The following is a 24314-nucleotide window of genomic DNA, read 5'->3' on the forward strand; positions in this document are numbered from 1 at the left end:
CAGCGGCGCGCGCGGGGCCGGGGCGGGCCCATGCAGGTTCCCGGGCCCGGCCGCGCGGGGCCCGCCTGGCGAGGGGCGGGGCCGAGGCAGCGGGAGCCCAGCGCCGCCCGCCCCGCGCCGCGCGCACACCGCCCGCACGCCGCACGCCTGCCCCGGCCCCGGCCCCGCACGGCCCCGCCGGTGAGGGCCGGGACGCGGCCCGCGGGGCTGGGGAGGGGCCGGGGGCTGCGCACGGCCCCGGCTGCTCTCGGGGCGACCGTTAACGGCCTGAGGGGGCGCGCGCCGGGCGGCCGTTATGGGGCGGGAGGGGGTGGGGGAGGGGGGAGCAGCCGCGTGTGTGCGGCCTGGCGGCGGCTCCGGGACGGGGCTGGGGGTAGGGCCGGGGGGGTGGGGGGCTGTCGGCGGGGCCGTGCTGCTGCCCACGGGGCTCCCGGGGCTCCCGGCCCCGCGGCCGTGCAGCGCGGCCCGGCCGGCGGCAGGGGGCGAGCGGCGCTTGACCTTGCGGCGCGTGTCCTGCCGGGCGGCGGGGCCCTGAGCGCCGGGTGGGCTCCTGCTCTGCTTCCCGGCTGGCAGCTGGCTGTGCTAAACCTGACGCCCATCGCCTTTTTTAGTTTAATTTAACTTTACTTCACTTTATTTTTCCGTTTTCCAGCCATGCTCCGTTTACCCGCAGTGCTCCGTCAGATGAGGCCAGTGTCCAGAGCGCTCGCCCCCCACCTAACGCGAGCGTACGCCAAGGATGTGAAGTTCGGGGCAGACGCCAGAGCCCTCATGCTCCAGGGAGTGGACCTCCTAGCAGACGCTGTAGCAGTCACCATGGGGCCAAAGGTAAGCGAAGATTTATTTTGCGTTAACGCTTTGGTCTGGCTGAAAACAGAAGGATAGAGAGCAGTTTTTCCTAGGTGGAGCTGTGTTATTCCCATCCGTGTGCCTGTAACGGAGCTGCAGGGGCATGGGCAGGCAGCTGCAGGCAGCCATATTCTCATTCAGTCACCTCCCCGCGGGCGCAAAGCAAGATGGATCTGAGCACTGTGGAAGGCGCTGTGCGTGTCTGGGAACGGTTTGAAATAAAACAGGGCAAGGGGGCATGCAGGATTGGTTACTCTGGCTCATTTGGAAGCCTGTAGCAATGTAGTAGATAATTAACCCAACTCACCCTGTAAGTAGTTAAATTAGTTCTATTCCTTTGAAATAGGAAATGTTTTTTGTATCATTTTGCCTTCTAGAAGTAACAAAGTAAAAATACTAAAAGCATAATGTTGAGTTTTCAGTTGACTGGTAAATGTTATCAGCTTAAGTGAAAATTCATGGTAGCGGCCTTCGTTTTACCTTGCCTGTAGGGCAAATTGTAGTCTGATTCCCTGCAAGTTTTTGCTGATTTGAAAGCTAGCTGTTACATTTTGCATAGTCATACAGCATGCAGTAAGGCTTGAAACAAGGCTCCTTTTTAGGGAAGAGATATTGATTTTCTTCAAGCTCGTAGGAATATCTGTTTCAAGTAGCGTGTCTGTAATGGTTTCTTTGGAATTTTGGGCCTGGTCACTAGGTGGTAGTGACTGGGTGTTAGTGGGGTGGGTGGGAGAGTGGTGAAGTACCTGCAAGCTGCAGTTCTGCAGCTTTTGAGGCTTTTTGATAAGTTACATTGAATCACTTGAACTTCTTGATGGGATTAACATAGTGACTGTTTTGTCCCACCTCTAAAGTAGGCTCACTATATCTCAGAAGACTTGTGGAAGCTATTAACAAAGGCATGGTTTAGCTCTTAGAAGCTTCTAGTTTGCCAACTTTAAGTACAACTTTGCAATGATAAAGATAGATTTGAAATAAAGCAGATGAAATGAAATGAAGGTAGGAGGTTCAGCACGTACGATAACGGCGTGTGCATGGTAGATCTTGTCAAGGCTGCTTGGCCTCTCTGAAATTATTCTTTGCACATTTTTGGAGCCTAACCAGCTTTACTCAAAGACAGAAATGCTATAAGCTGAGCAAGGTGAAGGTTAAGGAACAGTCACGTCAGCAAACTACATCTGCTTCCCATAAGCACAGTTCTGCAGAAGGGAACAAAGTTGCAGTGCACTCAACTGATTTAATTTGTTTTTGTCTCAGGCTATGTTGTGAACGTCTAAGCATGATTTTAACGTACTGGTTAAACGAAAGTTCCTGATGCAACTTTATGCAATCTTATGGGTTTCTTGTTCCAGCATTGCCACTTTTATTCGCTGTTCCCTGTGTGTTTACAGAGATTTAGTGGTTGTTCTGTAACACGTGGTTCAGCCTCCAGCAAGAACTGCTACCACACATGTGAGGAAACTTTCCTTTTGAACTGTTCTGTATTTAAAGAAACTGGTTTACAGTCTTACACAATCTTCTGATACTGCTGCCAATTGGCCAGTTGCTTTGTCATTGTGGTTCTTGATATGCAGGACCATTCAAAATGCGGCCGTATTTACAGCTGGCATTCGTTTGTTCAGAAACACAAAGCATCTCTTGGAGTGTAGGCTGGTTAATGTGATGGGATAGAAGCAGATGTTGTTCTGCCACGCACCTCATACCTACCTTTGGAATAAGAACAAGACAAAGCATAGAAGAAAAATTAAGCAAAATGAGGAGGGACTATATGAAGAAGAGCTTATCAGTATCAGTGTCCACCAAAGTTCTCTTGTTCTTGAACCACTTTTAGATTTTGAATAGTGCAGGTCAAATGAAGTAGCAGTAAGAAATCATGGTAAGTAATAATTTGCCATGATTATTTTATAGGACAAAACGAGCAATATGCAAACTCTCATGAGTTCAAAGTTAGTAACTAAAGCTCAACATTTCTTTTTTCTGTAGCTTCTAGGGCTAGCTGTACTATAGTCTCTTCCATGGCAGCAGTCCAAGGTTGGTTAAATCATTGAGGCAGATGTGAGTAGGCACTGTGCAAGCGAGAACACAGTGCACCATAGTGGCAGCATGCAATGTCCAAATCCTTAGATAGCTTGGCTTGCCATTCAGGCTCTGCTCTGAGCCAGAGCCACACTGGCATGTGGTCAGCTACAGCGGTGCCTCTGCAGGAGCCAGCGTGCACAGCTCTGAGTTGGGCCTGACAGGCCAAGTGAGGGATCAGCTGGGAGTGACTGGGGTGAGCTGGGGCCTTGGATCTCCCTTTCCTTTTTCCAACTGCTCCAGCTGGCAGAATAGCTTTAGGAAGAACTTTAGGGCAGCAGTGGGTGAGAAGTGGCTGCTTCCATTTCTGCTCTTTCCTGCTAAAACTCAAGAGCATGATTGACTGGGGCAGCTACTGAATTCATCTAGGGAACTTTGTGAGAGGGTGCGTCTACCCTGTGTTCCCTGCACAGACCATAATGTTCCGCATCAACTTTGTATATTGTTAAGGAAATTCCAGCTTTCTAGATGAATGCAAGGGCAGGGTATTTCTGAGAAGTTAATGCAACACATTTGAATACATTTATATGTTGTTTTCAGTTCCATTTGCTAACCACTGATAAGGTTTGCAAGAGAACTCTTTTCCAGACCATGCAAAAAATCAAACTTTCTATTGCTGTTTCTCAATCATGCTTTTTATTGTGATTTGAAGGAAGTTTTGCAGAATTTTATGTTAATGTATTTTTGTTAATTTTAGGGGAAAATATGTTAAAGTGAATCTCGGCAAATTTTTTTTGAATTTATTTATTGTAAGGCCAGTCTTATTTTAATTTCAGACTTTGAGTCTATGATGTTAACCATCATGGCTGGGGGATTCACTGAAAGCTTCCTTCTGTAAAAATATAAAACCATCCAACCATTTTTCCAGTTTTGCCAAACTTGGGAAGTGTATGTACTTGTGAAAAATCCTAACTGAAAGATGTATGCAAAGTGATATTTTTGTTCATCTGTGGTTGCTCAAGAGGATTTTCATTTGCAGTCAAAGCGTTGCAGTAATGTGCTGTGTAGTTGCATGGCTTTCATTTAAAATCTGTTCTTTATCTCCCTAGGGAAGGACAGTTATCATTGAACAAAGCTGGGGAAGTCCCAAAGTGACAAAAGATGGTGTGACAGTAGCAAAGGCAATTGACTTGAAAGACAAATACAAAAATATCGGAGCCAGGTTAGTTCAAGATGTTGCCAACAACACAAATGAAGAAGCAGGAGATGGCACCACTACTGCAACGGTACTTGCACGTGCTATTGCCAAGGAAGGCTTCGAGAAGATCAGCAAAGGAGCTAATCCAGTGGAAATCAGGAGAGGTAATGTTTTAATTGCTTTTAAAGTTTAATCACTGGCTTTTTTTCTAAATATTTTTTCGTGCATTGCCTAACAAATAAAAAAATGTCATTTGTCACAGGCAAGCTATTTAAATCCATTTTTGCATTTAATTAATTTCTGCTTAGTGTACGAATTTACTGGTGCTGTGTAAATAACTTTTGATCATGACTCAAAGCATGTCACACTAAAAGATTATTGCTAAGTATACATGAGCTATCAGTCACTTGGTTTTGAACATACGAATTTAATGGAGTTTTGCAATGTGGGCTTCTTGGATTGGAAACTTTTTCTGTGCTGTATAAATTTTTCGATCACTGACAAGTATCCTGTTCATCTTCAGGGGTGATGCTTGCAGTTGATGCTATCATAGCTGAACTGAAGAAGCTGTCTAAACCAGTTACAACTCCAGAAGAAATTGCACAGGTAAAAAACAACAACAACAACAAAACCCTCAAGTTCTGTGAAGTCAGGTTCAGTTGAGCTGGGTTGGGGAGTATATTTTGTGGATGCCTTATCCCTGGAAGGTGTTCAAGATGAGGTTGGATGAGGCCCTGAGCAACCTGATCTAGTGGCTGGTGTGCCTGCCCATAGCAGGGGGTTGGAACCAGGTAGTGTTTAAGGTCCCTTCCAACCTTAGCCATTCTGTGGTGTGACAATGGAGTATTTGTCTTTACATGTAAAGATCTGGAATATGTTTCACTGAACAACCTTCATGGTAACACCTTCATTTTTTTGAGTTACTTAAATCACCCAGTATTCTACGTTTAGCTTGTTGTTAGTTCGGCAGTAGGCAGTTTTTCTCATCCAGTTTGATCCCAAAATGGGGTCATAAAACATAAATTTGCTTACTTGGGAAAAATTGAAGAGACCAAAGATGCATTTGTGGATAGGAGGTGATGGCAGATTTCCAGAGGTCTTTTGGATCTGCTGTGGGAGGCTCACATTGATGTGGGTGCATAGGCTTTCAGGGCTTGTTTCTTCGTGGGGCTGCAGATGCAGATGACCTGTCTGTGCTCAGCATGTGGGATACAGCCCTGTGCCTGAGCTGTTCAAAAGCTGTTTGCTGTTGTAACGTAGTTCTGGTGTTGATGTGCTGGTCAGCTGCCATATCTTGTCAAGCAGTATTAGAACAGAAAATGTTTTTTGTTGTCCTTTTAGTAAGGAAACCAATCACTTTTATTGTGAAATGAATTTAAGTGGTTTACTGTTCTAGGTTGCCACAATATCAGCAAATGGAGATCAGGAAATCGGTAATATAATCTCTGACGCGATGAAAAAGGTTGGACGAAAAGGTGTAATAACTGTCAAGGTAAGAGTTACCCAGCTCACGCATTAAGTGCAAAATGACTGTCCCTTTTCCAGCTAGGGCTGGCTTTTGTTGCACGTTATAGCTCCTGCTGCTCTTGTACAATGCTACCTCTAATTCCTTCGGTCTCTTAGTTCAGGGTGGTATCGCTGTTCGCAGTGTTCTTAAAATCTTTTTTCTTTTGAGGGAGGAGAGCATGTGAATCAGATGCCTCATGTAGAGGCTTTCATTCTGTTGTGCATAGCGTGCTAAAAATATACTTGATCTTTTGGTAGTAAATAAGGGGTTTTTAATGTTGGGTTTCTTGCATCTAAACAGGATGGAAAAACTCTAAATGATGAATTAGAAATCATTGAAGGTATGAAATTCGACAGAGGCTACATCTCTCCTTATTTTATTAATACAGCCAAAGGTGAGTTGACAAAAATGCATGTGAAGTACCTTACAATGGATCTCTAGAAGTTGAAAATAATGGTGCCTATTATAAAGGCTTTGTTATGCTACGCACCGTAGTAACAGGACAGTGGGATCCTTCCCCATCAGAAACTTAAACCTCCTGGTAAAAACTTGGAGTCTTTTTAACTGCATGCCCCACCAACACCCCTTTTCTGTTTAGCATGAACGGTGTCTGTGCTATCATCAAGCTGGCGCTGCTGTGCTTCAGACAGTGCAGAGCTACAGGCTGGGAGAGGAATGGTTGGAAAGCTGCCAGGCAGAGAAGGACCTGGGAGTGATGGTGGATAGTCAGCTGAATATGAGCCAGCAGTGTGCTCAGGTGGCCAAGAAGGCCAACGGCATCCTGGCTTGTATTAGGAACAGCGTGACCAGCAGGGCTAGGGAGGTGATCGTCCCCCTGTACTCAGCTCTGGTGAGGCCGCACCTCGAGTACTGTGTTCAGTTTTGGGCCCCTCGCTACAAGAAGGACATGGAGGTGCTTGAGCGGGTGCAGAGAAGGGCGACGAAGCTGGTGAGGGGCCTGGAGAACAAGTCCTACGAGGAGCGGCTGAGGGAGCTGGGCTTGTTCAGCCTGGAGAAGAGGAGGCTCAGGGGCGACCTTATCGCTCTTTTTAGGTACCTCAAGGGAGGCTGTAGCGAGGTGGGGGTTGGCCTGTTCTCCCACGTGCCTGGTGACAGGACGAGGGGGAATGGGTTTAAGTTGAGCCAGGGGAGTTTTAGGCTAGATGTTAGGAAGAACTTCTTCACTGAAAGGGTTGTGAGGCACTGGAACAGGCTGCCCAGGGAAGTGGTGGAGTCACCATCCTTGGAAGTCTTCAAAAGACGTTTAGATGTAGAGCTTAGGGATATGGTTTAGTGGAGGGCTGTTAGCGTTAGGTTGGAGGTTGGACTCGATGACCTTGAGGTCTCTTCCAACCTAGAAATTCTGTGATTCTGTGATTCTGTGATTCTTTAATGCACTCAGTACAACATAGCTCCAAAATTGCTGCCTAAATTTTAGAGAATGCATGGTGTATTTTTTTTTTTTATTAAATCAGATTGTTCATATACTGCATATTGTTTCTGCAGGGCAGAAATGTGAATTCCAGGATGCTTATGTTTTAATCAGTGAAAAGAAAATTTCTAGTGTACAGTCTATAGTCCCAGCTCTTGAAATTGCCAATAGTCACCGCAAGCCTTTGGTTATTATTGCTGAAGATGTTGATGGAGAAGCCCTCAGCACTCTAGTCTTGAACAGGTAAGGTTTAAAATTCGTACTTCTAGACTTAAAATAACAAATACGGTTTTTTCCCGTGTTTTCATCCTTTTAAAGGAATGCATATAAATGTATGTGTTTGAATCTTACCACTACTAAAGAAACAACAACTCCTGTAGCCGTGCTTCACGTTGGTTGGGACAGAATTTTAGTGGTTTTCTAGCTACTTGTTTTAGCAACTAGAGCTCAGTTCATGAAAGTCCCTGTTTGCTTGACTGGTAGAATTGTACCAAAATGTGTTCTAATAACTAAACGTTTTCTCTGAAAGCATTTGACATGTTACTCATTGAATTCTTTTGTTCAGATTGAAGGTTGGTCTTCAGGTTGTTGCTGTCAAAGCGCCAGGTTTTGGTGACAACAGGAAAAACCAGCTTAAAGATATGGCAATTGCTACAGGTGGTGCTGTAAGTAATGATGTTCTAATTGGCTTTTTCCTCTAAGGAATGCTAATGCTGTAAAGAACTTAGTTTTAGGTCCATAGCTAGTATTGGCTGTATTGTGGGCTGTTTCTTGAGAAATATAACAGTAACTCTAGTGGTTGGACTTAGCAATTATCGTTAGACATGGTTGTGTAATAATACAGCTCTAACCAACCATGAGTAATAGTTGTTTTCACTGACTCAAGTCGCATGCAGAATATCCCTGCAGCGTTCTATTTTGTTAAGAAGGAACATGAAGGAAACTCTTTGAGAGAAATAGCAAAGCTTACTGGCCTTCTTACAAAACTGGTGGTCTCATAAGTGCTCAGACCTGAGTCAACAAATACAATTCTATTAAATGTTTGGAATAGACTGGACGATGTCGTCTTACTTCATGCTAATGTTGAGTTTTAGTCCCTCAGATTCAGAATAGCTGATATACTTCATAGTGTTCATTTGTACAGCTTTTTTCATGTGTGCTTCAAAATCATAGCATAATACTGGGATCCAAAGCTGGTTGTTGAAATTGATATCTCGTGCTTCGTTTAGCATAAACAGTACTAACAAAACCAGCAAACCCATTTAAAGTTAACTTTTTTTTTTTTTGCCAGTATCTTTAACTTCCTGAAATGCAAGGATGAAGCTGTAACACAACCATCCAGCCATGTTAAATCAATGAGTTATATTAGTCACGAATTAAAAGCTTGCAATTCTCTCTTCGGTGAGGGCCAGTTTGTGAGGCACCTGCTTGCCTGGCCTGTGTTAGGAGAAGGGAGGAGCTTCTTTCCGCTTAGCTGCAGTAGTATGGTGTCTTTGTACTGTCACGCTGCTGTATGTGTTCATCTGTCATAAATAGTGATTTCACGTATGGTGAAGCTGTCAATTCTAACTTTCCATTTCGTTTCAGGTGTTTGGAGAAGAAGGTTTGAACCTAAATGTAGAAGATATTCAGCCCCACGACTTCGGTAAAGTTGGAGAGGTCATTGTGACAAAAGATGATACCATGCTCCTAAAGGGGAAGGGTGAAAAGGCTCAAATTGAAAAACGTATTCAAGAAATCATTGAACAGCTAGAAGTTACTACCAGTGAATATGAAAAAGAGAAGCTGAATGAACGGTTGGCCAAACTCTCTGATGGCGTAGCAGTATTGAAGGTGAGAACTGAAACTTCTTAGGAGTAAAACATACTAATTTATTAAAGAGTTGTTTTTTTTTCAAATCTGTCTTCCACTAATGCCTTCTCTAGTCACTTGTGAGACAGGAAGTGATACGTAAGTGATAATGGACTTCCTTTATCGGTCCTTTATTGCTGGTCTAAGTTACTACTGTTTACTTCTCTCATAATCTTACCAACTGATTCAGATAAGGAACTTGGCTTATTGCAGTGCTACACTTAGGCCTTAAGAGCTATTCCATTTTGTGGTAGTAATTCTGTAGTAGTGCTCTCCTAGCCAGGCTCCTCACGCAGACCTTGACATGTGGCTTGCTTGCAGGTTGGCGGGACGAGTGATGTTGAAGTAAATGAGAAGAAAGACAGAGTTACCGATGCCCTAAATGCGACCCGCGCTGCTGTAGAGGAGGGCATTGTTCCAGGTGGTGGCTGTGCACTGCTTCGCTGCATTCCAGCATTAGACGCTTTAACTCCGGCCAACGAAGATCAGAAAATTGGTAGGTAAATTTCCAATGTTTGTGTGGAAGTATTATGAATAGACGTTATCTGTCCTTTATAGGATTAAATACAGGCTGTTTTCAGTGAGTTTAGTTACTTGATCTTACGAACCTCACGTCCCTTCAGTATGGCAGTGTCTGCTTTACAGTAGGAAGGAGCTTTCATTGCATCCCTAACTTGGATGTGAAAGAGCCAATAAAAACAAAGCAGCAGTATCCCCTGCCAACAACTGAGAAGCCATGAAGGGAAGAACTGAGTTGACTGTTACAACCATAACTTAAATTTTAAAAATGCTGAAGACATTGTGGCAAATAAAATGGAAGATGGCTTTATGCATGTTCAAAATAATAATATAAATTAATAAAATAGTACTACTTGTAAAACTTCCGTGAATACCTCACAGTGATCTCATTTGTTGACAAAGGTCAAACAGTCAGGAACTTTATTTCCCTGGTAGTAATTTAAAAAAAAAAAAAAAAAAAAAAAGCTCATGTTCTTCCTCAGACGGTTTGATCTTCTTTGATCTTCCTGTGTTAATCTCCAGCACATAAATCTGTGCCTTGGCAACAGGAGTGTATGTGGTATGTGATGCTAAATATCTTTTTCCTTACAGGCATTGAAATAATAAAGAGAACATTGAAAATTCCAGCAATGACTATCGCAAAGAATGCGGGTGTTGAAGGATCATTAATAGTTGAAAAAATACTGCAGAGTCCATCAGAAGTTGGCTATGATGCAATGCTTGGGGATTTTGTAAATATGGTAGAAAAAGGAATCATAGACCCAACAAAGGTAACCTGGAATAGTCTTAGCTTTCCTTCTTCCCTCATCACAGGATAGAAAACAGGTACTAAGTTATTTCTTTCTTATCTTCAGGTCGTGAGAACAGCTCTGATGGATGCTGCAGGTGTTGCTTCTCTCTTATCAACAGCAGAAGCAGTAGTGACTGAAGTTCCTAAAGAAGAAAAGGAGCCGGCAATGGGAGGAATGGGTGGGATGGGTGGAGGAATGGGCGGTGGCATGTTCTAATTCCTGGGATACTGATGCATCATGAACTCTGCTGTTTCAGACTGACAGTTCTGACTTAAAAACTTCAGATGTCAGTGCAAGAGGATGGATAGTGACTGAAGTGAGGCTGGTGTTTAAAAGAATCACTGTAACCATCAGTTACTGGATTTCATTTAACACACGTAATTGTTTACAGTCATTGTCCATGCCTACAGATAATTTATTTTGTATTTTTTGAATAAAGACATTTGTACATTCCTGATAACTGGGTGCAAGATCCATCTACCAAGGTCCTGATTTAAACTTAATTAAGGCACTTGATATTCTGTTTCAGAATTTATTGGTGCTTGCCAGTACTAGGAAGAACTTGGAAGCCACTGTGCGTGAGACTAGACAATTGTGTACAAAGTAGACAAATATACACTTATGTGACCTTTATGTAATAAAACAATCTGCTCAAAAAGTATGAAATGTATCACCTTATTCATCTGTACACCAAGCCACAGTTCTGGGAGAAGCTTGATAGCCCGCTTCTAAGATTTAATAGAAATCTGACTCTTATGCTTGGAAAAACTGGAGGACATTACTCTCCAAGAAACATTCCTCTGTCAAAAATGTTAATCGGAAATACGAGTGACTTAAATTTTGGTAAGAAGTATCTAAGCTGAGCTGCCACAACAGTTCTTTACAATATTAAACAATGCTGTGAAAACAAGGCACGCGCAGTGACTTTATTTTGCCCTTTTCATATTGCTCGTTGCACATGCTGGAACAGGCTGACTGACTCTTTCACAGTACTGTGGGAGGGCAAGTGCCCTGAGGGTATGAAACAGGTAAGTTGTCTTAGCTAAGAAACGCTTCTGAGCTTCTTAAATACTATTTTTGCTTGGGTATATTATGTAGTTATCTCTGTGGTTTGAGCCTTACAGTCTACCAGCCTTCCGAATTATGTTTAAATTGTCAGCAGTAGATGTGGTTTCATACTTAAAGACAGCTTTGAATGCCACCTACTGTTTCCTGACTTGACACGGCTAATAACACTAACATCTTTTCTCTCTGCTTCCCAACTCCATTTTGCAAACACTTCCAAGTAATGGTGTTCCTAAACTCACGTATGTTTTTCTTTCATTGTTTCAGTACATAAAATTGTTTCGCAACTTCCTAGGTGCTTTAAAACTGACCACTTAATCTAGCTGTCTACAACTATGAACCATCTTTCACACATCCTGCATGAATTTTTAATTGCTTTTTCTGGGACAGTGTGTAAATGCTCTGAAACTGCTGCAGGGCAGTCTATATCCTGAAACTTAGTACATTATGTAGTATGTTGCCACCTATTCTGTAGTAACCACACGAATTCAGATGCTTTGGAAGAGCAGACTGGCTTCAGCTATGAAATGCACCTGAAGCTTCACCGAATTCCATCATGACCTTCTGTAATTTAAGAAGGTGCATAGGGAGGAGACTAAATTTATTCCAACCTTATTCACTTAGGTTTCTTTGGAGACAGGAAAGAGTAATAATCTAAGGAACAGAACTACTGAAAATCAGCTCAAGATAGCTGATACCATCTCGCTGCACTGATACATAAATGGAAGCTAAGTACTGAAAGGAGACAACTAAGATCTAGCTCTATATTGCGCGTTACTGAATGACCAGTGGCCTTGGATGTATTTATGCTGTGCTAAGTGGAGGACAGATCATTCCCTCCTTCCACAGCAATGTGGTACAGAAGATGATGCCTTAGTGCTGTCATGCTCGCTGAGCTGACATTTACTGTGTTTTGAACTGGTAACTATGTTTGCACTAGCTGAGATTTATGTAGCATAACCTCAATACAATGCCTAACAGTGAAACAGGGGCAGGTGGGCAAATTCAGCCTTCCAAATGTACTGTAAATACAACACTGTCTGGAGCCCAGACAGCTAAGAACCACTGGATATAGCTGAAAGTGCTGTACTTGGCACTATAGGTACCTATTATGAAAACTCAGTGTTAAGGCTGCTTTTTTTTTTTTTCTATAACAGTTGCTGCTCAGAATTCAACAGCAGTTGGCGACTCCTGAGTTAATCCTTGTCATCGATGTGGATCAAAAGCACCTGCTAGTTGATGTTGGACACACTACTCTACTCCGTAAGGCTAAAATGTCAGAATCTCCCTTCACTTGGCCTGAGCTGACTGAGGTGATGCTGGTAAATTACATTCATGCTACTAATAACTTAAACTTGAGTTAATATATTACAACACTGAAAAGAACGTTAGCTTGTTTTGTAAGGCAGAGCTTACACTGTGATTACAGAAACTGGCAGGTTAATAAACGGCAGCCTGAGTTATCTTGTGTAACAGTAGATGCCAATTGTCTGTTACTGATAACACTTTGAATTGCACTTGATAGCAGCTTGAATAGACTACATTGATCTAGCTGAACATGTGCGTGATTTGTACAGTATAAAATTACATATAAAGCTCAGATATGAAATAGATGCCCCAAAAAGGAGCATGCCACCTCTTGTACAGAGTGTACAAACAAGTTTATAATGGAGGTTGTTGAAATTTTCCCCATTACGTTTGATGAACTTCATGAAGCATTAACTCCCGAGGTATGCTTGTTTCTGGGCCATGGAGTTTGGATGCTCTTCTTTCAAAGGCAGTGACCATCTGCTTGACTACTTCATCAAAAAACAGCGTAGCAAGTTGTGAGTGTAGAAGTGAACGAAATTCAAAAGAAATCTGTTAAAACAGAGAAGATTTTGTCTTGTATTTACTATTGTAATAAAATGCTGTTAGAGATAACTTCATTAAAGAATCTCCAGTTAAGCTGCAAGTAGGTTGCAGAAGAAAGAACAGATAAAACAATAGATGAGCTTGTATGTAAAGAAAAGCCTTATTCTTCGGTCAGAGGACTGTTTTCTTATTCTCTTCAATTAGAAGAATGTTTTTGTTCAATTCTCTTATGTAATCAGTCCCATTTATCTAAACCAACTGTATGTTACTTAAATGACATGTCACAAAACATACCTAAAAGATTTAGGGTAGTGAAAAACTACAAACCAACAATGGTAACTAAGTTGCTCTGCACATAAAATTCCCTTGAAGGGCAAAATTTTGAAGAAAATCCTGCATAGCAAGACAGCAGATTTACAGGTAACATGAAGCAAACCCAAGAGTGGTTTAAAGGCAGCTTGAAATAGTTGCTTATTAGGTAACAACATTTTATATTAGTTTTTCCATCTAGGTAGATGTAGTTAACAATATGTTCAAACAATGCTAATTTACAGACTGAAGCTTATAATTTGCCTTTGCTCTTTCTCCTTCCTAGACATCTCCTGCCCTCTACCTTTGCTGTCCTGACATGGGCAGTCAGTTTTAGAATACAACCATCTCAGATAAGTCCTCTGTACCAAGTCCTTGTGCCTCCTACTGCAGTGCTCAAACTGATTTGCACATTCCCTTTCAGTTACTGGATCCTTCAGTTTAATAATTACACTGAAGCTACTGTAGTAGTTAACAGTTAGGGCAGGAGCACAGGGAGTTTGCTTTCTCTTTCCACCACCTAAAAGAAAAATTGATGACAACAGCAAGGTCACTTTTATGTCAAATAGCCTTCAAATATACTTTGTGCTGTACTGGCCTTTGGTCTAGTTTAAGAACATTACCCTAAGGCTATGGTATTGGATTTAGTTTTGCCTTCTGCAAGTTCCAGAAATGATTACAAAGCTGTCAGGAAAAGAAACAGCTTGCATTTCTTCTGCCCTTCTATCATTCCTGTTACTGCATGTCTTTTGGATTGAGATTTAAGTACTTACATCATACCTGAAAAATCAGCAGATGAAATGCCAAATGAAACAAATGTGTATTATCTCAAATTGTTTAAGAGTATTGCATGTTAATTGCTGGAATAGTAGTACAGAATTAATGTGAAATGTAAGCCAGCTGTAGCTTCATTTGCACGTGATCTCAAGCATCAGTAAAAATTAATGTGCCTTTTCAACGTCTGAGATGACATTTATAGCATGTTGAGCTCTGCAAAGCAGGGATCGTAAATGTTACATCATGTTCAGTAACTATGTGAGAACCTGAGATGTTTTTATGAAGCTTGCAGATAGCAATATGTTGTGCTTAAATCTATGTGTTAAATCACTTAAGAGCTGAAATGCAACTGAAACTAAATGTCTTATTAAAGTTCAGCGTATATATAATGTACCACCAGGCTGGCAGATCAGTAATGCAGTAGGCTGAGGAAACCAGCATCATCTAAAATTCAACTAACACTTTCTAAAGCAAACTACCATTATTGAAATCAGTCCTATCTCTCACAAGTACTTAGTTGTGCAGTGAGAAGTTGTTTTTGAAATGTTTATCATTACTAACTGTGAAGGCCCAGAGGCTAAGTCACACAGCAAGCTGAAATTGAGCAAGGGTTAGAATCCCTGAGTATGTACTGTTGTGAGCCAGCCCCCTGCTCAGCTGGCTATATTTGCTTCTGCTACCTCAAAATGTTGTAAATGATATCAAGTATTAATAGTATTTCCTAAGAATGTCCTTTTAAAGTCTAGTTTTGACTCTCTTTAACTGAAATTCTCAACCTGAAGTGTCAAAACATGGCTTTGGTAAGGAAAAAAAAAATATATATATATTTTCCTCATAAACTTGCTATTTAGCTAATAGGGCTTAAGCAGTTGCTTAATTTGAGTTTTCTCAGCTGATTTATGGCTTGGCTAAAAAGCCGTCTTACCAGTCAGTAGCAGGAACTGTCGTGATTTGCCTAGAGAAATTCAAATATCATCAGCAAATAACATGTAAGCATAGTCAGTAAATCCCATCAGAAATGTATTTTCAAGTACCTATAGATTCATTTTTATTGTTGAGCTGTATGAAGTGCAATACAGCAATAACTTGAGTTATTAACCCAAGGAAGTCGTGCCAGTTTACAAATGTTCCAAAAGCTCTTTTTTGGAAAAATGACTTCAAAAGCACAGTATCCCAGAAGACAACAGGATCAACCTATTTCTGTGTACTTTTGTAACCTGTTCTGAACCCCAGATTAGTTTAGTGCTGAATGCAACACCCTTAACACAATACAATGTAAGAAAAAATAAGTGATGGAAGAAAAAAATGAAAAACAAGAACTCACAGTAAGAAAAGCAACTTGTCTAGGAATGACGGACTAAACCAGATACTGGGTTTAAAATGCAGTATTTTGGAACTGCAGTGATATCCCATCATAGAGTAGAGACAGCATTTCTCCTAAAAGCTGTTACAGTGGTATTATAGAAGATGTAAAATACATTAAATAGTAAATCTAGAAGTCAGGAAATTAAACTACAGGCCAAACAGGATGGATGGGAAAACACCTACTTTCTGATAACAAAAGCACGTGGATTGTAAGGTAATTAAAGAAAATAGCAAAGTCCACAAATATGTTGAGTATTTCTCTCTCTGCATTTGCTTATCTTAGTATGTAGAGAATTGTATGGTGAGAGATACCAGTCCCTAGACTGTTTGGCTATATGTGGACACTTCACAGAAGACTTGTCTCTCAAGGACTATGTAGCAGTTTTCATGTTGTAAAACTGACTGCAAAAACGTAGTGACTAAAACTAACTATTTTGTAGTGTTTATGTGTGTGTGTATACACCCTATTTGTAGCATGTGGTGGTTTTAATTGGAATACTTACAGAAAAATCCAATGTACATGTCCTTGGATAGCCAGGGATACCTGGGCTGAAACGCCACACTGTTTCCAAGTGATTAAATAGCCTTCCGTCTGTGCAGGATGCCTAAAAGAAAGTTTAAAAAGTCAAGCTACAGGGGGGCTTACATGAGACAAATCAGTATTACTGAAGCATGCGCATTTTGTTAGACAGTGAAGGTCACAGCATAGTTAAAATTAATTCTTTATAGTGCAGCCAGCAAAAGATCCCATTTGCACACTGTCACAGCAAAGTAGCTGAATCCCTATCAAGTTACGGGAAGGATCTTTGGTTTTAGCCATAAAACAGATCTCCTGTATGATGCATAGAATACCATAATAATGTTAAAGATATCTACACCGTAATTGAGAATAGGGTCCTTACTTTCATTCATTTTGCTTTTGGTACATACAGCTATTTTTGTGTGGCTATATTTTAAATAGAAAAAGACCGAAAGACATAGAGTTGAAAAATCATGCAAATGCATCATCTTGATTGGCTTGGAGTTACTAAAGAGAATTGCTGTAACTATTTTTAAACTTTCTTTACAGCTCTTAGTGTCAACACAAGCATACATAGCTTTTGCTTGTGGTTTGAAAGCACAGATAAGCTAAGCCACGTCAAAGACAAATCAGCACAAAAATACCACCACTTCTTTGCCCAGTGCAGGGATGCAGTACCTCCCAACTTCTGTAACTGCAAGGGGAGGAGTAGAGGGAAGAGCAGACAAGCCTGAAGAGCTGGGCTTGCTTTTCTCATTCTTGCCAAAAGGGCAGGAAGAATGGGAAAGGTGCCAGTGTGTCCCCCTTGCTCCCAACCTTATAAGTAACAAAACTCACTCGACATTTCTCAGCAGCAAGAGCTGCTGCTACCAGCCTGATATTCTAGGGCTCACGCGCTGCTGCTGTAAGCAATAAAAACATGCTCATTTTGTCACCACCGACAGCCCACTATACAAAACCACTATGCAAGCTCCCTTTGCCCAGAGTTATTTCTGAAGACAGTGAAATAGCCCGAACACATGGTCGTTTCATTTCCTTGTGGTAATGTTCCTCCAGTTATGTGAAGATGATATAAATGTTTAGGAAAAAAAATCCTAACAGAGAAAATGCTGATAAATCTAGGAAGAGGAAACTTAAAGTGTTCTCCACACCACTTTCATGGTCTTTTCAGAGACCAGAATTCTTCTTTTGAGAGAATTAAAGTGAATAAGAATCAGTAAGCCAAACTGATAGCTATGCAAAATAAGAAGTCTTGTCAGGGAAGAGTAGAAAGGGAGAGCAGCATGTAAAATGCAGATTTTTACATTGTAACTGTTGAGCTTTCTTAATAATGGAAGACATTTTTTTTTTCTTTCCAAAATGAATAACTACCTTGAAAAAAAGCACTTTGCATATTGCCCTTCCAATTCATACCTCCCCTGTACTTAAGAAACCCATTTCTGTTTTATGCAGTGTCTTGTTAGTGGAAGCCTAGGAAAGAATAGTGAAATAGGATACCCAAACAATTATCTTGACCAGTAATCAACTGTTGTAATTTCACTAGTTGTTCCAAAAGATAGTCAAAATTGCATGAAGGGGGAGAGGCAGTTTTTATGAGTCTGTTCTGAGCTGTTCCTAACAAACAGATGTGAACCTCTAATGTAAACAAGCAGCTGGAAGATCCAGACCTCATTTAAAATTTCTCCCTTTATTACCCTTGAAAAAAAATGAAAGTAGAAATACAATTGCTGTACAAATTAATTCTAAGAAATGGACTTGAAATCTACCATTCTATCATGGCATCAATATACTGAATAACAGGCTCTTCAGCAGATCCTCTGCCTAAACTTCTTAAATAAACTGGTTAGAATTGTCAGAAGAAAAAATAATGACATCATTTTGCTAAGGCACCAGAAGCTACAAAGAGATAACCTTTAAGTCTCTATTATTTTTGCATTTAGAGAGGCTTGGACAAAATTAATACAAACAAAAAAAACCACAACAAATAGATATCTTCATTAATGGCTACTTTTTAAATATTTTTTCCATCAAAAGCCAATTAAAAGGCAATTTTTCCCCCTATTTGGCAGCTTATGTTTTAAAAACACATTGAAATTTACACCACGTAACCTATAGTCTTTAAACAAAAGCAACACGAGTTTTGAGCCACAGGAAGCAATTCCAGCATTAATTTTGTTTTTAAAAGAGCTTCATGGAATATTTAAATTTCTACACACAAGTTATGGAAAGCTACAAAAAAATAATATATTAATATAATATAATAATACAGCTACAAAAATAATAATAATAAATTACCTTAACTAAATGTGGCCTCACAAGGGTGACAACTGATGTATACCTTTCTAAAACAGGAGGAAATCCTATTTCTAGCTGTGCTTTGCAGTACCCAGAGCGCTTTGATAATATATCTGACTTCTTACACCATGGCACAAATAGTTTGTAATCTTCCACAACAGCAACAACTGCATACATTTCCTGCATAGAATATCTGGAAGCAGAAATGTAAATGTTACAGTTACAAGGTGTTTTAACTAGGAATTCAGTATTATAAGGTTCTAAGATACTGTAAGTGTCACAGGCAGTTTTGATGGTGAACATGCAGTCACCTGAAAACACTACCACTATTTTTGGAAGTTAAAAATGCAACTCTATTAAAAAAAAAAAAAAAAAAAAGTACTGAACTGGTAAAAGTCTTTGCACAAGAAAAGCAAAACACTACAAACACTACACAGCATATAGCGGTAAAGTTAGGGAACGCTGAACCAGATGTATGCTACTTTCTGCAATATTAGGTAAGCATGCTTAGATTTCAAATGGAAAAGTAGTTTTTCCATTGCAGCTGTGTCTTGATTTAGGTATATTTTAGATATTTCATAGAACAAATTAATCCATACCTTACAGCTACCAAGAAAAGGTGTAACAAAACTAGGGGTCTGTTTTCAAAGGCTTAAAAAGAACGCTACTTAGACCTCGCCCCCTCCCCCCAAAAAAATAAAAATAATAATAATACTTTCAGGAGAAAAACAGTGAGTATTATTGGACAAAGGCTCCTTTTAAATTAAATCTGTTGCAGTTCAAGAACTATCACATAAACGAATATTAACCATCATGAAAAAAATACTAACCCTAATGAACAAATCATACTATTGTGGACTAGAGGCTAGAGGCTGAGAGCAGATCCCAAACTCATTAAATTAATGGGAAATTTTCCACTGGTTTTAAGGCAAACTGGATTTCAAAGAGCTTTTGTATGCACACACTTCACCACACAACTAATTATTTTCCTTCTTTTAAAGAAAGAAGTAAATCTCAAATGAGAAGTACAACATAATGCAAGTGTAACATTGGCATGTCTTTTTGAGAAATGGGAGAAAATTGAGTTTTCACGCCTTTTGGTTTATCCCCATTTCACCAGACAAATAATGCATGCTTCCCTTTCAGGGTTGTTTTTGTTTCGTCACGGAATAAAAAGGTTATTTCTGCTATTTCCTTCCAAGGAGCAGGTGTATGGGGTTCCTAAATTTTTGATACCCAATTTCAGGTTTGACAGCCTGATCTCTAAAAATTTTGAAAGGTAAAACTCATTTCTACTCTCCACCTGGGCACAGTCTCAGGGACATGTGCCTTGAGGGATACTCAGTCCTTGAATGTTTAGTGCTGAAAATGTTTAGTGTGTTGAAAATCGTAAATGCATAAGGTATCATTCCACTTTTCTATACAAACCCTATAATTCTTCTTTCAGAATATTCTTTTCTTTTATTTACTAGTGGTGCAGCAATGTTGAAGAAACTTCTTGAAAAGGCATGGCTCATTACAGGTACTTGCAACGAAGAAATTCTGGTCATCAGAATACCACAGGAAGCCAAGTGCCTGCAACATTGAAAATGCCTTTTAGACTCCTTTCTTATCAGCAAAATAGATCACAACACATTAAGGTGAGATGCAGTCTGTTGTACAGCATTCCAGAAAACATCCAATTTAGATAGAAAAACAAAGGCTCATAAGCGTTTGCAAACTTTAAAAAAAAAAAAAAAAGTCTTTTTTTTTCCCCTTTAAGAGAAACTAAAAATAGCTCCCAGTCATGAGACAAGTAACTGGCAGAGTAAAATACAAAGGCCCCCATTAAACACTGGCTTCATGGCAGCCTGAGTTCACGTACAGGACTCACGCACTTAGTGTGCAGATTTAATTTTGCTTTCTTACCAGAAAAATCGAGGCATACCCTACAATACTTTACCCTTTTGGAACATGCAAAAAAGTAGAAAATTTCCCATTGCGGCTATGAAGTAGAATTCTGCAGTAATCCCTCTGCTGCCTTCCTTCTCTTATAAGGAAAGTTTCATTCTGAAAGTCCTTTTAGAAACTGCATTGCATCCCCATTTCTTTCTTTTGAAAATATCACACACAACCGTGGATGCAGTGTTTTCATAAATAAAACTTAACAGTTTAGCTTTATGAAATGCTCATAGTTCTAAGATTCCATCTCAGTTCTCTGTTTCTGAACCTATACTAAAATCTAAAAAAAAATATTCATTGTGGTTAATAGGACTCATGCTGAATTACTGATTTTGCCTAAAATGCTGCTTCAAAAGTTCTGATTTCTGGCACCGGGGAGTTAAAAATTTCACTATTTGCTGTCAGCGTTTCTACATATGTAAGCTAAAAAGCAACCTAGGCTGTCTTCTGTCAGTAATTAAATGATCAGGACTGCACTTCTGGATTTACACAGTCAAAAATGGAACCAACCTTCCCACTTGGTGTAAGGCTTGCTTGTTATCATTTTATTTTAACACAGCTAACAGATAGATGCTGCTTCTTCCTAGCCACCAAACTAGCACAGCAAATTCTGGTAAGTCTTTCTACAGCAAGCTCTGCAAGGATTTGGAGTTGTATCTCAAGGGATACGGACAGAGTCTGTTTTTTTCCACTTGGACCGGACAGGACTGTTAAGGAAAAGCATGGCTTTGATAGGAACATTGGATGCCTGCCAGTAACCTTGTAGCTGCCTCAACCTGATTCATAGAGAGTTCAGAACTTTGGACCAGACCTCGTTCTGGAGAGCTAAATTATTTTCTCCATCTGTGGTATAGTGCACTGTCCTAACTAGTTGTCGGGACGCTTCTGTTGGTTTGTTCTTACTGTAATGCTCTGCCAGCACACTGCTTCAGGCACTTTTATGTATACACATTTAAGTGCAGGGCTGAAAAACAATCCCCACAAGTACTTTGTTATTGCTCTAAGATCAAGTCCTTTTCGCAGTTACACCACCGTTCAAGGAAGGGAAGGTTAAGAGAGGTTATAGTGTTAACAAAGCTGGTGGGACTTGGTCTCTCTCTAGATTTTATTTGAAGAGAAACAGACACTACAAGAATGTGCTGGTCCTGGTCCCAGTTCAGGAAAGCATACCTCTCCAGAAACCACAAAAGCAGAGACTTCGGTGGACTGTCTTGCATGTTTTGGTGAACCTGGTGAAGGCCTCAGGAGAAAAGCCAAGTCTGTACCTAAATGCAGATGTGCCTAGCACTCCTTTATTATCCTCTGAGGGTAACACAGTCAGTGCCACTCATACTGCTCTCACTGGCATCATCCAATTCCTGTCCCTTGCTGCTTTCTCTCTAAACATTTAGGCACTGATCACAGTAGCACCTGACTTACACGACCCGAAAAGGAAGCATTTGCTGTCATGTGGTATACGTGATCTCTACGTGGTGATTATTTTTAATAGTTACATTTCCAAAGACTAAAATATTTTGAAAAAAAAAAGGAATCTCCAACTCCTAATTATAAAAAGACTGAAACCAGCGGTCAGAGCACACCCGTGTGGCTGGGCTACCCCAACTGTTCCTCTCACGAAGCTGGTGTCATCGGATGGCTGGTTAACGGTCAGTGAGATGAGAGCTGATCTCATTCGCATTCTTTGTGGACAGCTGTTCGAGTCCCAAAAAATGAGCTTTGCCAGCAAGTGTCCTTGTGAGCATCTCAGCCTGAACAAGCACAGGAGACCAACTTACCGGCTCGCTCCTTGACGCCTGCTGCTCAGCGCAGTGAGGGCCCCGCCGGGGTGACAGCAGGTAGACACTGTGTGCTGGTGGCAGCGCCAATGTGAAGGCACACCGTGCTGAGGGCTACCAGCGGCCACCAGGACTCTTGCACCTCGCCCTGGATGCATTCTCAAGGCCAGCTCGCAGCCTGCTGTCAGGAAGTTTCTCTACCCTGGCTGCTGCTGCTGATGGGTTTTGCCCTGAGTTCGGAACCGCATCGTCTCTAACAAAGCACTTTTAAACCAGGGGTTCTGGCTCACAGGACTGAGCTGTTTCAGCGCTGCAATTACATCCCAAAGGCTTAATTTAAACGCGAGGGATGCGCATTCAGAAGCACAGCCCGAGCGAGACGACCGAGCACAGCGCTGCGGAGCGAGCATTACGCCGGATGCCTGCTCGCATTTCGGCAATTTTGGGGCATTTTCCCCGATTCCGAAGCCGGCGGTAGACCCCTGGCGCCCCGCAGCCGCGGGGGCAGCTCGGGGGCAGGGACCGGGGGGGTGCCGGTGCCGGTGCCGCCCGCTGCGGCCCCTCCCGCCCTCGGCCCGGCTCCTCTCCTCACGGGCGGCACCAACGCCCCTCCCGCTTCGCTCGGAGGGCCCCGGCCCCCCCGCCCCGCCCCGCCCCTCCCCTCCCCGCCCCGTACCTGCCGGCGGCGCCGAGCCCCGCGGCCACCGCCCGCCCGCTGCGCGCCATCGCCGGGCCCCGCCGGCACCGCCCGGCCCGGAGCCGCCTGGGGGCCGCGGGGGGGCGGGGGCGGGGGCGGGCACGTGAGAGGGAGGTGCCCGGGCTCATTGGCCCGGCCGCGCGCGGCGCCCGTAACGGCCCCCAACGGCCCCCAGCGGTTGTGCTCCGCAGCCCTCAGCGCCCCGTTATGAGTTCCTGCGGCTCCGCTGGGGGTTACCGGCGGGCTGCTGTAGGCTGGGGGGCACGCACTGCGTGAGGGCAGCCCCGCTCCGTGATATTCAGGTAGCGGTACCTCGGACGGGTGACAGCTAGGCGGCAAACAGCCCGACTGGTGGTAACGAACTCTCCGAGCTGCCCCCTGAACTCAAATGCAACCCTAGTTTGATAATTGGTGGAAATTCAGACAGTTCAAGGAGATGAATGCACTGAAAGGAAATTATTTCTAGAAAATGAGTAAGTCCAGTTCTATGTTCTCTTCAGAAATGTTTTCCTTATCTCGGTGTCTCGTCATTAGTTAAAAACATTAATTATTAAACGGAACCCCAGCAATATGAATAATGAAAACTAATTTGAGCAGCGCTTTATCCCGTCGGGGCATGGTGATTTTCAGATAAGCTGTCCTGTAGTGTGCTTTTCATTCTGAGCTTAATGAAAACCAGAAACATTTAAAAACCTGGGTTCTGCAGCATGGGAGAAAACCAGCCCCATCAGAAATGTGAAACAGCCTCAGCCTATGCCCCCACGTCAAATTCCTGTTACTAGCTTCATCTGCATGTTTCATAACTTCCACCAGAGCTGCTCTTTCTTGCTGGTTCTTGCTTGCCGTGGGAGTGTGCCCATCTATGTAGCTGTTCCAGCTTGTTTCTCTGGATCAGGAAGTACCTCACTGAGAGTTGATGCCTTCTGGCGTTTAGAGGAACTGAAGGATAAAGCACTGATGTACAAGATGATACTTGAGGGCACTCTGTTTTGTTTTGTTATCCAATTAGTCTGTCTCAGAAATAGTCCTTACAACCTGCTGCTTGATGTCTGCTGTTTGGAGAGATCTGATGGGAAGAGTGGCTCAAATTAATATTTACACCAGAGGGATGTAAAACACTTCTGATACCTCAAAGAGAGACACTGCATATGACCACAACGAAATTTCTGTCTAAAACAGCTAGATGTCACCCTCAGCTGGCCACCAGCTGGCACAGCCTTCCCAGACACCCTCTCCCTGCTGGCCCTGGAGTGCTGTGCTGACACTCAGCACACTTGACGTCAAAGGCAAAACTAGATCTGGAAGAGATTTAAATTCATTTTCCTCACTCATACTACATGAGAAACCTTAATTCAGTTTCTCAAACATACCTGCTTATGTTAAATGTTTCTACTCTTTTGCTCTTTTCAGAGAATTACTCTTTTCAGAGAATTTTTGCCCTAATCTTTAATAGATACATAAATGTCAGGAAACAGTCCACAGCACTTGAAGCTGAGTACAGATCTGGGGACAATCAAAAGACTGAGTTTAGACTAGTTTTGCAGCTTTTTGCA

At 42.0% G+C, this 24314-nt stretch overlaps 2 protein-coding genes across 3 annotated transcripts; one reads left to right on the top strand and one right to left on the bottom strand.

Moving 5' to 3' along the window:
- Nucleotides 1-38: 38 nt before the first annotated feature.
- Nucleotides 39-10821, top strand: HSPD1 (heat shock protein family D (Hsp60) member 1). Its single transcript, XM_082764140.1, has 12 exons — nt 39-180; nt 653-828; nt 3975-4227; nt 4587-4669; nt 5460-5555; nt 5871-5964; nt 7077-7245; nt 7568-7667; nt 8590-8835; nt 9175-9349; nt 9964-10142; nt 10227-10821. The coding sequence occupies exons 2-12, from the start codon at nt 655-657 to the stop codon at nt 10377-10379; spliced, it is 1722 nt and encodes a 573-aa protein (XP_082620266.1). The 5' UTR covers nt 39-180; nt 653-654; the 3' UTR covers nt 10380-10821.
- Nucleotides 10822-11226: 405 nt separating this feature from the next.
- COQ10B (coenzyme Q10B) lies at nt 11227-22840 on the bottom strand. 2 transcript variants are annotated; one of them, XM_082764148.1, is made up of 5 exons: nt 22741-22840; nt 19777-19923; nt 18349-18541; nt 16037-16138; nt 11227-13088 (listed from the first exon to the last, which is right to left on the bottom strand). In XM_082764148.1, the coding sequence occupies exons 1-5, from the start codon at nt 22788-22790 to the stop codon at nt 12921-12923; spliced, it is 660 nt and encodes a 219-aa protein (XP_082620274.1). In that variant the 5' UTR covers nt 22791-22840; the 3' UTR covers nt 11227-12920. The 2 variants fall into 2 exon arrangements, with proteins under 2 accessions (XP_082620274.1, XP_082620273.1); XM_082764147.1 differs by lacking the exon at nt 22741-22840 and adding an exon at nt 22065-22566.
- Between the last annotated feature and the right edge of the window lie 1474 nt (nt 22841-24314).

Source organism: Aythya marila (assembly GCF_965140915.1).
Source record: "Aythya marila genome assembly, chromosome: 6".
NCBI classification, from domain to species: domain Eukaryota; kingdom Metazoa; phylum Chordata; class Aves; order Anseriformes; family Anatidae; genus Aythya; species Aythya marila.

What these genes read in the sequence shown, in the direction of transcription:
- COQ10B (XM_082764147.1), bottom strand. Translation starts at nt 22,222, where the DNA reads ATGCATCCAGGGCGAGGTGCAAGAGTCCTGGTGGCCGCTGGTAGCCCT. An exon ending in AGGCGTCAAGGAGCGAGCCG is followed by an intron (nt 19,924 to 22,064) that starts GTAAGTTGGTCT and finishes TCAATGTTGCAG; the next exon opens with GCACTTGGCTTCCTGTGGTA. An exon ending in CATGTACATTGGATTTTTCT is followed by an intron (nt 13,089 to 16,036) that starts GTAAGTATTCCA and finishes CTGTTTTAACAG; the next exon opens with ATTTCTTTTGAATTTCGTTC.
- HSPD1 (XM_082764140.1), top strand. Translation starts at nt 655, where the DNA reads ATGCTCCGTTTACCCGCAGTGCTCCGTCAGATGAGGCCAGTGTCCAGA. An exon ending in CAATTGCTACAGGTGGTGCT is followed by an intron (nt 7,668 to 8,589) that starts GTAAGTAATGAT and finishes ATTTCGTTTCAG; the next exon opens with GTGTTTGGAGAAGAAGGTTT. An exon ending in CAACGAAGATCAGAAAATTG is followed by an intron (nt 9,350 to 9,963) that starts GTAGGTAAATTT and finishes TTTTCCTTACAG; the next exon opens with GCATTGAAATAATAAAGAGA.